Here is a 13,109-nt window from a genome sequence, read left to right as displayed (position 1 = left end):
TCACATATCAGGACTAATATGGAATTTTATTAGATTTGTAGGGGTCAAATTGTAATTTTATCAAATTGCAGGACCAAACTAAAAAATATCATGAATTCATAATTACATTGCGTTATATGGTCATTAACTTCAGGATCCGTGCGATCAGTCGAGGTGCGTGCAAACTGACCCGAATACCCACGTTAATAAAAAAATAAAAATATCTAACTCAATTTTATCATTTAAACAAATCATAACTTAAAATCATCATTCTTACCCAAAATATTCCAAAAATCAACCAGATAAAGAATTATCCATAATAATTTACCCATAACATTCCAATCAATTCATCAATTAAACTCAAAACAAAATCTTCAAAATCCTAATCTTCAACAAAACCAAAAATCAAATCTAAATAATATAATTATACACATCATAACATAAATATTACTTCTTAAATTTATTTTATTTAATTCTCTTCTCTTTTCTTTATCTTTCCTTCTTTCTTTTCTTTTCTTCCTTTTCTTCTTCTTCTTCTTTCCCCCCTTTCTTCTTTCCTGCCCGTTCTCTCTCTATTAAATCAGATTTTTTTTTTTTTTCCTTTTTTTTATTTATATTTTTCAAGCTTTACTCAATAACTACAATATTCTTTATTCATTTGTACGTATTTCTAAGTCTACAATAACATTGTTGCCTTCCACTATTTATTTTTTCAAAACATCACAGATTTTTTCTATTACCTTCACTTTTGATTACACACGGTATTGACTTCTCAACCAAATGGAAACGACTTGAAATAAAAGACGAGGCTAAAAGTACTATACGGAACAATCATATTATAGTTTGTGAATTCATCCACCCTTGTCTTACTCTAGTGACGAGAAAAGCAGGCGATGCAAGGAAAACACATAGAGATTTCATGGTAATTTCCCAGCATGTGATTGAAATTTTGTCCATGTAAATTGTCAAGACGTGAGTACCGAGCTAAAGGAAATTTGCGTGTGCTTTGTGATTTGTGATTGACCTGTTCAATCTCTGGCTTTGTCAATAAATACAATTAGTCCTCCGATTTTATTCTTTCAATTTTGTTCCTTAGCAAATCTAGCAAAGCACGAATCAGAAATGAGCCAACTTCCCATGTAAGCAAAAAGTTCTATCTATATTCTATCCTCCTTACCTTGAAAGATTTCTTAGAAATTTTGCAATATAGAGGCAAGATAAAGAAAGCAATGTTACGTCCTTATAATATTTAACAGGCTCTCCTTGTTCCTCTCTCTGTGTGTTTTGTTCTTGTTTTTTTATTGCAGATTTATCAGTGGACTAGATTTGGCAGACTTAGTGGTGAACTCTGATTTGCTCGAGCTATCATGCGGTGCTATAAAGGACCTTCAAACAGAAGCCAGTTCAGATCAGCAAGACTCTTGCAGTCTCTCCCTAAGATACAAGCTCGATAAGAAATCAAAGTATACCCTCATAGCCTTCACCACTTCTACTTTATCTAGGAAAGATCTTCTTCAACAGGGAGGAGATTTGGTTTCATCAACAACTCTCATGGAGATGGATTTACCTGTCTTCGACTTCTTATGCACTGAAAGAAACCGGTCGTTTTCCAGTGCAATCACCCTTTTTAAAGCCCATTTTAAGGAGCTGTCCCAGCTCAAAACTCAGGTATCCTTCCTGAATCTTTTATCAACAGGGAGTGTACACCTTTGTCCAGTATCATAGCCATGGTTTTTTTCATGATTTTTTGACCTTCTGGTGGCCATTTGGCAGTGTTCATGATTTCATTTACCATAGACTTTCTTAAAATACGAGAGAGAAAAGGTCAAACTTTCATAAGTTCATTGGATTTCTCATCATTTCAAATAAGACAAAGTTACAATAAACTTTACTAGTGTTTTTCTAATACCTTCAATGTTTTCAACATTGGCGTCTTGATATACATATATAAGTTTTAGAATCTTAAAAAAATAATGATAAGAAATGCTTTGTTTGTTGACTAACTTGTCAATATTATTAGCATAGAGACTGTTTCGTATTCGAGTATCAATGCCATGGGCTGAAATAAAATTTTGAACCAAGACAAAATAGGCTAAAAGATGAAAATAAGATAAAGAATCCAACATTGTAATTATTGTGTTATGAAAATATGTTCATGTATTCTCTTTCAGATCCAAGATTCGAAGACTGGAGAATTACTGAGCACTCCATTAATTGTCACTGGACACTCAATTGGAGGATCAGTTGCTTCTCTATTTACTTTATGGCTTTTGGACAACATCAAACAGCCATTGCAAAAGAATCAGCCACCTCCGAAGCTCCCCCTCTGCGTCACTTTTGGCTCGCCATTTATTGTAAATCAAGGCCTCCAACAAGCAATATTAGAATGTTCAAATTGGAATTCTTGCTTTCTCCATGTCGTCTGCAACAAGGACCTACTTCCAAAAACTTCCATTGCCCACAACGATACTACACAATCTGTTTCAGAGGATTACAAGGCTTTCGGTACGTTTATCTTGTGTTCTGAAAAGGGATGTGCCTGTGTCGATGACCTTGAGTTTGTTTCGAGGTTATTGGAAAGCTCAAGAAGGCAAGCTTCTTGTGAATCACAGGAGATAGATTATTATGTTGAGATAGTGAATGATCTGAAATCTAAAGCTATCATCAGGGGGAATTCCCAGCTTGATCTATCATACGTGCAACCACTTAAGGCAGGAATAATCTTACAACTGGAGGCAATTGGAGTTGAAATGACCACCCAGGTAATGAGTCTAATCCTTGATAAACTAAACTTTTATATTGGTATTGATTCACCGCCGGCATTTATCAATGTCACAATCTCTTGGAGCTTAGAGTTGAGCTTAAAAATATGATACACCAAGGTAAGAATTGGCAAACATTGATAAATTTTTCACAAGCTAAAAAGTTACGATTGATGTGTTTTTGCTATGTTCTTTAAGTTCAATGCATAACTAAGGCCAAATACACTTGTAATTCAGCAACAGCAGGAAAAAGAGGACAATAATAATCTTATCTCCATGTTAGAAGAACGGGAAAAAGTCCTGATGGCAGAACGAGTGAAGAACAGGGACTCGAAAAAAAACTTGAACCAGATAAAGATAAAAATGGCCCAACTAGAATGGTATAAGAAGTTCTGCAAGAAAAAGGAGATAGGCTACTATGATTGTTACAAGAACCAACGCTGCAGGAGTGATAGGGATGTTACCAGGCTCAAGAAGTTTCTCACTAATTACTGGAGAAATTTGGTGGAGAGCGCGCAGCGAAAGCCTCAGAAAGAAGGCGCATTCATCCCGGCGGCTTGGCTTTATGCTGGAAGAAATTATAGAAGAATGGTTGAACCGCTAGATATTGCTGAATATTATAGAGAGAATGGTAACAGAGACTATCAAACTCATGGAAGATCTAGACATTACATTTTGCTAGAGCAATGGCAGGAGGAGGATGATGAAAAGAAACTCACAAGCTCACCAAATAACAAGAAGAAAGAAGATGTGGCTGGTATTCTAACAGAGGATTCTTGCTTCTGGGCAAAAGTGGAGGATGCTCTGATTTCATGTGAGTTGTTGAAGGCTGAAACCTCATGCCCTGTGGAGAAACAATCGGCAAAAGAGAATCTGGATTTGTTTGAGCAATATGCAATGGAACAAATCAATAACTATGCCGTATCTCCAGAAATTTTCTTGAAACAGAGCAGTTTCGTGAAATGGTGGAAAAGTTTTCAGGGAATTATAGAAACATCCCACGATTCTCCACTCAGTGACTTCATGAAGAACGAAAGATATCTTCAATATGAAAAGCGATCTGCCTCCTTCCGTTAACTGTGCAAGCAATTTTATTTCTTCATGGTTTTGCCTTTTAAGAAACTTTATGAAATCTTACAATCTCTATGGAATTTCAGAAAATATGTATTGCATGTTCATTTACATGTTTTGCAAATTTAGGTGCCAGTAAAAAGGTGTTAAAGAATAATTTCCAAAATAAAATATTGATAAATCTAAAGGGTATAAATTAATTCTAGTTCGTCTATCTCAATTATTGCAGTGGAATTACCCTATGTCATGAAATTTAATTAAAAAATAGATAGGAAAATTGAGCTGATATGACGCAGTTATAAACCAGAGTTGACCCGATCAGAGTTTACCCGGGACATGTGCAATTTGCAATTTGGACCCTATAGATTTATTAACAAGTGAATTATTCCATCGACTGATTCTGTTACACGTGGAGGGAAATAGTTTTGGTTGAAGAGGTAGTTGAACAGGCTTGCATCACATGCACGTGGTCAATTCAGTTATAGCACGTGTTAAGCTCTGTTAGAAACAGTTAACGGTTAGAGTTAATAGCAGATGGGATGGTTAGTTGAAGGTGGCGGGAAAGAGGCTTGCTTGTATATAAATAACAGACTGTGTACTACGTGAAAGAAAGGTAATAAAAGAAGTAATTCTGCAGAAACTGTAGAACTCTCTCTCTATTCTTCCCTCTCAGAGTCCATTTTCTTCTCTCTCAAGATCTATCTTCTTTCCATTTTTTCTTAATAAGCAAGAAGATAAAGCCAAGGAAGGCAAAACAAAAAGGACCCACGAGGGCCAATAGGAAAACAGATAAAAAAGACAAACCTTGCAGCCTTTTATTTGATAAGCGAGTTGACAGAAATAGAAAGAGAGTTGACTCGTGTTCTCCATTTATTTATTTTTGTTTTTTATTAATAATTTTTTAAAATAATATCATTTTAATATTGAAAAAACTAGAGTAACCTGTGTCAATATCTAAGTCGATTCACCTGACTAATAGAGCACCAGATTAATCTAATCTGCGAGTGATGGATTATTTTTATTGCTAAGCATGAGAACTCTTTAGATTCCCTCAACATTTCCTAATTTCCAATACCACGGCAGGAACAAAACCCTTTTTTATATACAAGCATAACAGTTAATTTTTTATTTTCCTCCATGGATATTATTTTATTTTTCTAAAGAAAGTTCTACATCAAACCCTTGTTTATTTTTATTTAGCAAAAAACATAAGCATAATAGGTGGAAAGCGGCCGCGAATTAAAACAAAATATATAATCATAAAATCAAACGAGCTGGTTATTGGTTTCAATTTATTCAAAGTGATGTATGCTTTGATGACTTACAACAGCACACAAGTTATAATTTAAGAACAACAGATGTTCTGGTCAGGACCCTAAAATTTTTCTCATGCAAAAAGAACAGCAATTGGGCTTCTAACAACATGATCAGCAGAAACCCAATTCAGATATCCCTGAGAAAATGGCAAATTCGTGTTGGCTGTTCGATTAAATGTCACTGAATACGTTGCTTTCGGACTGCCCTCGCTGAATTGAATCACACCGGGTGTTACTTTAACATCAACACCATGTGGTGCAATGATCTCAGCGTTGTAAGATGAATTAAAAGCTTGCGCCTTGGACCCAACTTCCAGCAGCTGTGCTTGCTGTGTGTGTCCCATGCTCATTATCATCAACTGGAGGTTTACCAGGTAAATATAAACTTCTGGCACCAATAAGCTTGTTGTTGCATAGAGTTGCATTAAACTCACATTTCCCTTTCCATTTTGCTGGTGGAGGAGGCATTCCTTCGTCACTAAATGAAGGGTGACTTGCTTTTATTCTGTTGGAATATTGCCAATTATGTTGACATTGTCAAAGAAGGAGGCTTGTTGGTGGCAACCACCAACCTTGACTTTGGTAGCCACCATTGTTGAAGAAGAGAAGAAGTTGGCAGCCACCTTTGTTGAAGAAGAGATGAGTTTGGCAGCCACCATTGATGACAAAGGAGCAAGAGGAGCTGCCATTGATGCCTATAAAAGAGGCATGATCTTAGAGAGCAAAGTGTGAGAGTTGTGAGACATGTAGAGAGAAGAAGAGAGAAAGAAAGAGAAGGGCTGCCATCAGCAGCCCTGCTGCCTTAAGCAGCTGCTGCCCCATGTAGCAATGAGAGATGGGAGTTGAGTGGATGTGATCCTCCTCCATGTGTTGTATTCTTTCTCTATCTCTAAATAAAATGAACCTCTCCCGTGGATGTAGGCAATTTGCCGAACCACGTTAAATATTGTGTCTCAGTGTGCTTACCCCTCCGATGAGCAATGATCAGTACATCACCGGTCCCGGATTCCGCCCCATCAAATGGTATCAGAGCTTTTTTTGGTTTAAAGTGGTGTTTGATCTTTGCTCAAAAATGAAAGTTGTCAAAATGGTGTTTTGACCATCCCACTATGTAGAGGAGGACGATACGAAGCCACTGGTGAAAACGGCGTCAAAATCGGACGTTGGACATGGCCGCACTCTCCATCACTCTCCGGCAAGGCGTCTACCCACGCGCGCCAACGCGCCCCACGCGTCTTCTTCACCCGGATGAGTTGACCCGACCCATGTGAACAGTAGACATGAACAGTGACGTATCATGAACAGTGCCATGCAAAGGATGACGTCATCATGATGCAAGGATGACATCACATACACAGTCAGCAAGTCAATTGACTAGTCAACTAACATGTCAGCATAGCGGACCCACCTGCCATGTCATCAGCCGCGAGCCGAGCCAAGCTGAGCCGAGTGGAGCCGAGCTGAGTTGGAGCCGAGCCGAGCCGAGCCGCGAGCCGAGGTATAGGATCTAGTGTAGTTGATCCTATGTGCAACCGGATCTGAGATTGAATCTGAGCCGTTGATCAGGCCAGAATTGTTTTGATCAAATCTTAGCCGTCTGAAGTGCGATTTGGACGATTCAATACATGTTTCTAGCTAATTTGATCATTCCGGATGCAATGATACGGTCCGATCGTTGAGATTCGAGACCAAAAATGACAATGGTGAATTATGGTGGTCGATGGAGATGAAGAAGAAGAAGGTGCACATGTTTACCCAATTATATGTGCCAAACTATGAGCCACGATAGGAGCCCTAGTTTAGACCGTCGCATAACGACAAGCGGAGACACCTTAGAGAAGGTGTGAGAGCCATGAAAGGAGCTCATTTCAGAACGCTCCAGAAAGCGTGTGCTGAAGAAGCAAGATGACAATTGCCCACATAAATGGCAAAGGGGGTGATTGTTGGAATATTGCCAATTATGTTGACATTGTCAAAGAAGGAGGCTTGTTGGTGGCAACCACCAACCTTGACTTTGGTAGCCACCATTGTTGAAGAAGAGAAGAAGTTGGCAGCCACCTTTGTTGAAGAAGAGATGAGTTTGGCAGCCACCATTGATGACAAAGGAGCAAGAGGAGCTGCCATTGATGCCTATAAAAGAGGCATGATCTTAGAGAGCAAAGTGTGAGAGTTGTGAGACATGTAGAGAGAAGAAGAGAGAAAGAAAGAGAAGGGCTGCCATCAGCAGCCCTGCTGCCTTAAGCAGCTGCTGCCCCATGTAGCAATGAGAGATGGGAGTTGAGTGGATGTGATCCTCCTCCATGTGTTGTATTCTTTCTCTATCTCTAAATAAAATGAACCTCTCCCGTGGATGTAGGCAATTTGCCGAACCACGTTAAATATTGTGTCTCAGTGTGCTTACCCCTCCGATGAGCAATGATCAGTACATCACCGGTCCCGGATTCCGCCCCATCATATTCCAGTGTCAAGTACTCCAATTATAACTTCCTTTCCATAATTGGAATGGTTCCAAAATCCTAAATTTTGCTGTAAACCCAAGAAGCTAGGAGTATGAGTTGTCTTCACATGGAAAATCTTCTGACACGACCCCTTCCTTCATTTCCATAGCCCTTGACCCTCCTGTTTTCCATAGTAGTAAGAAAAGTAGACAGTGCTGGTTATTTTGAGGTGAAACAACCTAAAAAACAAGGTCTTATATAGGGAGACAAAGGAAGAGAATGTGTATTACTTTGTTGGTATCAATGATAGCCGACGCCATCCAGTAGGTGGATGTCTCCATGATCGATGTCTTTGCCGTCGGAGTATTTTAGTTACCTGTTGCTACTAGTTAACAAGACAGACACAATAGTCCATCCAAAAACTTTGCATGAGGAATTGATCACAACGCCGCTTGCCAGAATGAGCTGCATTAATCCTTGGATGTTGCTCCTTGGCCAACTGTTTTTTCTTCTCATTGAGAACATAGCCGATTGCTTTCATCTAATATTAGTGATCTGTTTAATTACGCTGGATTCTTGCGCATAAAAAATTGCATTTCAGCATAAATTTGTGATACGAAGATGAAGATGAAGACATAAGACTTGGACCTATGTCATGCCAATTGAAACATTAATTATGTGGGCATTGTTTATCAAATTACTTTGTTGACGCAGCTACGATATAGAATAATAATAGTATAATGAAGTTTATTACAAGTAAAAACTCTTAAAAACTAAAAATATTATAACTTAAATATTTATTTTTTATGCATCTTAGTTGCATTTTTTAAAAAACAATTTAATTCTTTATATAAAATAAACTAAAAAAAACCTTATTAGTATTTTTTTCACAGATAATAGTGGATTATATAAGAAATAACCATATATATAGTAGATGCAAAAGAAAAACCTTACTAATATTAAATATGAGAAAGAAATTATTCTTTCTAATTAAAAAAACAAAAAAAATTAGTAAAGATGAATAAGAAAATAAAAAAAAAAAATTTATTTTTCTAAAGAAAGGTCTACATCAATCTTTCCGGTTAGATTTGGTTGGTAATTTTGTGTCTTCTTTTCTTATTTATTTTTATTTTTTGTCAATTTTCCGGGAGTTGTTTGGTACTTCGGTCAGAATGTTAATTATTGAATTTGAGTGGAGACCATAAAAGCGAACGTCATTCAAAGTAAAGAATTTCTGCCTCTTCTTTTACAGTTTCCATGACTCTTTTGATTTCTGGCAACAAGTTACGATCCACAATTACCACTTCTCAATAATACTGCTTAGACAGTTACAGCAAGAAAGTAGAACCCTTCTCATATTGAAGATATCTTCCGTTCTTCATGAAGTCACAGAGTGGAGAATCGTGGGATGTTTCTATAATTTCCTGAAACGTTTTCCACCATTTCATAAAACTGCTTTCTTTCAAGAAAATTTCTGGAGATACGGCATAGTTATTGATTTGGTTCATTGCATATTGTTCAAACATATCCAGATTCTCTTTTGCCGATTGTTTCTCCACAGCACTTGAGGTTCCAGACTTCAACAACTTGCATGAAATGAGAGCATCCTCCACTTTTGCCCAGAAACAAGAATCCTCTGTGAGAATGCCAGCCACATTTTGTTTCTTCTTGTTCTTTGGTGAGCTTTTGAGTTTCTCTGCATCATCATCCTCCTGCCATTGCTCCAGCAAAATGTAATGCCTAGATCTTCCATGAGTTTGATAGTCTCTTTTATCACTATCTCTATAATATTCAGCAATATCAAGTGGCTCAACCATTCTTCTATAGTTTCTTCCAGAATAAAGCCAAGTCCCCCGGATGAATGCACCTTCTTTCTGAGGCTTTCTCTCCACGCCCTCCACAAAATTTTTCCAGTAATTAGTGAGAAACTTCTTGAGCCTGGTAACATCCCTATCGCTGCTGCCGAGTTGATTCTTGTAACAATCATAGTAGCCTATCCCCTTAGTCTTGCAAATCTTATGATACCATTCTAGGTGCGCCATTTTTATCTTTATCTGGTTTAATCTTTTTCTAGGCTCCATAGTCTGCACTCGTTCTGTCATTAGGGCCTTTTCTCTTTCTTCTAACTTGGAGATAAGATTTTTGTTGTCCACCTTTCTCTGTTGTTGCTGAATTTCAAGTGGATTGGACATTAGTTACGCAATGAACTTAAAGAACATAACGAAAACACATGAATCTTAACTTTTTGGCTTGCGAAAAATTTATCAATATCTGCTAATATTTACATCTAACGCAGTGATTGCGAAAGCATTCTTAAACGAACTTGCGATGCAGCATTATGCATCACAGGTGCATCCTCATAAGGATATGTCACAAGCTTATTTTTTGACATATCTTGGTGCATCACATTTTTTACATTTGACAAGGAAAAACCCAAGTCAAAGCTCCAAGGGATTGTGACCTTGATAAATGCCGGCAGTGAATCAATACCAATATAAAAGTGTAGTTTATCAAGGATTAGACTCATTACCTGGGTGGTCATTTCAACTCCAATTGCCTCCAGTTGTAAGATTATTCCTGCCTTAAGTGGTTGCACGTATGATAGATCAAGCTGAGAATTCCCCCTGATGATAACTTTAGATTTCAGATCATTCACTATCTCAACATAATAATCTATCTCCTGTGCTTCACAAGAAGCTTGCCTTCTTGTGATTTCCAATAACCTTGAAACAACCTCAAGGTCATCAACACAGGCACATCCCTTCTCAGAACACAATATAAATGTACCAAAAGCCTTGTATTCCTCTATGGCAGATTGAGTAGTACTATCGTAGTGGGAAATGGAAGTTTTTGGAAATAGGTCCTTGTTGCCGACGACATGGAGAAAGCAAGAATTCCATGTTAAACATTCTAACATTGCTTGTCGGAGGCCTTGATTGCCAATAAATGGCGAGCCAAAAGTGATGCAGAGGGGGAGCTTCGGAGGTGGCTGATTTCTTTTTATGTTGTCCAAAAGCCATAAGGTAAATAGAGAAGCAACCGATCCTCCAATTGAGTGTCCGGTGACAATTAATGGAGTGCGCAGCAATTCACCGGTCTTTGAATCATGGATCTAAAAGAGTTCATAATCAGGACCATGATACAGTGAAACAAGATAGGAACATATTTTCGTAAAATAATAATCTCCATGTTGGATCCTTCTCTTATTTTCGTCGTTTAGCCTGGTTTGTCAAGGATCTAGTCATTCAAAATCATAAACTTTAAGGACCAGAAGAAAATTTGGCGTTTGTGTGTTACTTCAATATGTATTTTCCAAATAATTATGGTCAATGTGTAGTTTTCTGACTCAATGATGTGAGATTCAAATGATGCAATATTGTACACTCCCTGTTGATAAAAGATTCAGAAGGATACCTGAGTTTTGAGCTGGGACAGCTCCTTAAAATGGGCTTTAAAAAGGGTGATTGCACCTCTATGAATGGAAAACGACCGGTTTCTTTCAGTGCATAAGAAGTCAAAGACAGGTAAATCCATCTCCATGAGAGTTGTTGATGAAACCAAATCTCCTCCCTGTTGAAGAAGTTCTTTCCTTGATAAAGTAGAAGTGGTGAAGGCTATGAGGGTATACTTTGATTTCTTATCGAGCTTGTATCTTAGGGAGAGACTGCAAGAGTCTTGCTGATCTGAACCGGCTTCTGTTTGAAGGTCCTTTATAGCACCGCATGATAGCTCGAGCAAATCAGAGTTCACCACTAAGTCTGCCAAATCTAGTCCACTGATAAATCTGCAATAAAAAAACAAGAACAAAACACACACACAGAGGAACATGGAGCCTGTTAGAAATAAGGATGTAACATTGCTTTAAAATGCAAATTTTACCTGGGAAGGAGGATAGAATATAGATAGAACGTTTTGCTTACAGAGGATGTTGGCTCATTGTTGAGTTGTGCTTTGCTGGATTGGTTTAGGAACACAATTGTAAGATTAAAATAGGAAGAGTGATTGTATTTATTGACAAAGGCAGAGATTGAACAGGTCAATAAAAATACACATGTGAATTTCCTCTTGATTTGGTACTCACCTCTTGACCATTCTTCACATGGAAAAAAATTTCAATCACAGACTGGGAAATTAGTTTGCAATCTCTATGTGTTTTCCATGTATCTCCTTTTTTTTTTCCCTTCTTTAAACCAATAATTTTTCTTGATAAAATCCAGAGAAAATTTCCCTTGATATTGACATAAAAGTCATTCTCGCTTTCGTTTCTTACCACTTACATTCTATCTGGAACCCATGATGTCCCACCATGGCGGCATTGAATTCAATGATATTTTCCGAGAAGTAGTCGACGGATCTATGGCATGCATTGAGGACTTACTGAACCCAAACTTCTATGAAACTTCTCAAGAACTTGGCATCTTTGAAATGTCATTCAGTGATATTCTTCGGGCATTTATCCATATTTTCTGCATCATTCTGGCATCCAACAGCCCATTTGATTAGACTTGATTCATTCTAAGGTAAATCTACTAGGGGTTTAGAATTCGAACAGTAGACCAGGAAGCAAGATTACCTGGCCCGATATTAAACAGTCCTTAGCCCATTGGCAGGCAAGACTGTGAAATGGCCCATTGCCTTCTTGCGCCAGGTTGCAATTATTAGACAACTCAATATTAAAATTTTAAAAGTTTGCAAAAATAAAAATTAAAATAAAATTATAAAGTCAATTTAATATTAAATAACAAAATTCAACTAAACAAAAAACTCAAGTCAATCGGTATAACACTATAACTCCCAACTTAGATCATAGGACCATGATTATCACATAGAAAACAAATAATTTTTTAAAAAATTCTCAATTCTCAATCAACTCAATTTTAAAGAATTAAATTGAAAAAAAAATGACTAGAATTAATATGAGGTAACTTGTCAAATTTATATAAAAAGATTAAGATAACTCTATAGCAATCAGTTAAAAAAATTATAGATTCTAATTTCCAATCAACTTAAAGTTGAATTTTATCAACCCAAATAAAAATAAAATGACTCAAGTCAAAACAGCTAACCCACAAAATTCATGACACAAATTATTTGATTATAATAACTTTATATGAAGTAAATCAAAATAAATTATAAAGTTTTTATACCCATTAAATCTAATATTAAAAAAATAAATTAAAACAATAAAAAATCCTCAAAATTTGAAGTATTAAAATGAAAAAGAGCTTTACTTTTCACTTTTCATTGCTATAAAGATGAAAATCCATAATAATAGTGTCAACATCTGATGCGGGGACTCTTAAAAAATCTGGATTTGCTATAGAGGCTGATGAAGGGCATGGATGAACTATATGTCTTTAAAATTGAAAAACTAGAAACACATAATAAAATTGAATACAAGAATAAAAGTAAGAAAATATATGAAATTCTTAAACAAGAAAAAAAAACTTGATATATATATATATATATATATATATATTAAAAAGCTTGTGTCATAATATCAATGAACTGAAGATCAGGATGAACATACCCTTGAGGTTGTT

At 36.7% G+C, this 13,109-nt stretch overlaps 2 protein-coding genes across 2 annotated transcripts; one reads left to right on the top strand and one right to left on the bottom strand.

The window, feature by feature from the left end:
• The first annotated feature begins 879 nt into the window (after positions 1-879).
• Positions 880-4,008, top strand: LOC118051955 (senescence-associated carboxylesterase 101). Its single transcript, XM_035062751.2, has 4 exons — positions 880-1,118; positions 1,287-1,647; positions 2,151-2,741; positions 2,979-4,008. Exons 1-4 carry the CDS (start codon positions 1,102-1,104, stop codon positions 3,816-3,818), a joined length of 1,809 nt encoding a protein of 602 aa, XP_034918642.1. The 5' UTR covers positions 880-1,101; the 3' UTR covers positions 3,819-4,008.
• A 4,706-nt stretch (positions 4,009-8,714) lies between these two features.
• LOC118051954 (senescence-associated carboxylesterase 101) lies at positions 8,715-11,926 on the bottom strand. Its single transcript, XM_035062750.2, has 4 exons — positions 11,487-11,926; positions 10,981-11,350; positions 10,097-10,678; positions 8,715-9,734 (listed from the first exon to the last, which is right to left on the bottom strand). Exons 1-4 carry the CDS (start codon positions 11,501-11,503, stop codon positions 8,895-8,897), a joined length of 1,809 nt encoding a protein of 602 aa, XP_034918641.1. The 5' UTR covers positions 11,504-11,926; the 3' UTR covers positions 8,715-8,894.
• Positions 11,927-13,109: the final 1,183 nt, after the last annotated feature.

This window comes from Populus alba, chromosome 19, assembly GCF_005239225.2.
Source record: "Populus alba chromosome 19, ASM523922v2, whole genome shotgun sequence".
Classification (NCBI taxonomy): domain Eukaryota; kingdom Viridiplantae; phylum Streptophyta; class Magnoliopsida; order Malpighiales; family Salicaceae; genus Populus; species Populus alba.
This window is presented reverse-complemented; position numbering and strand designations above follow the sequence as displayed.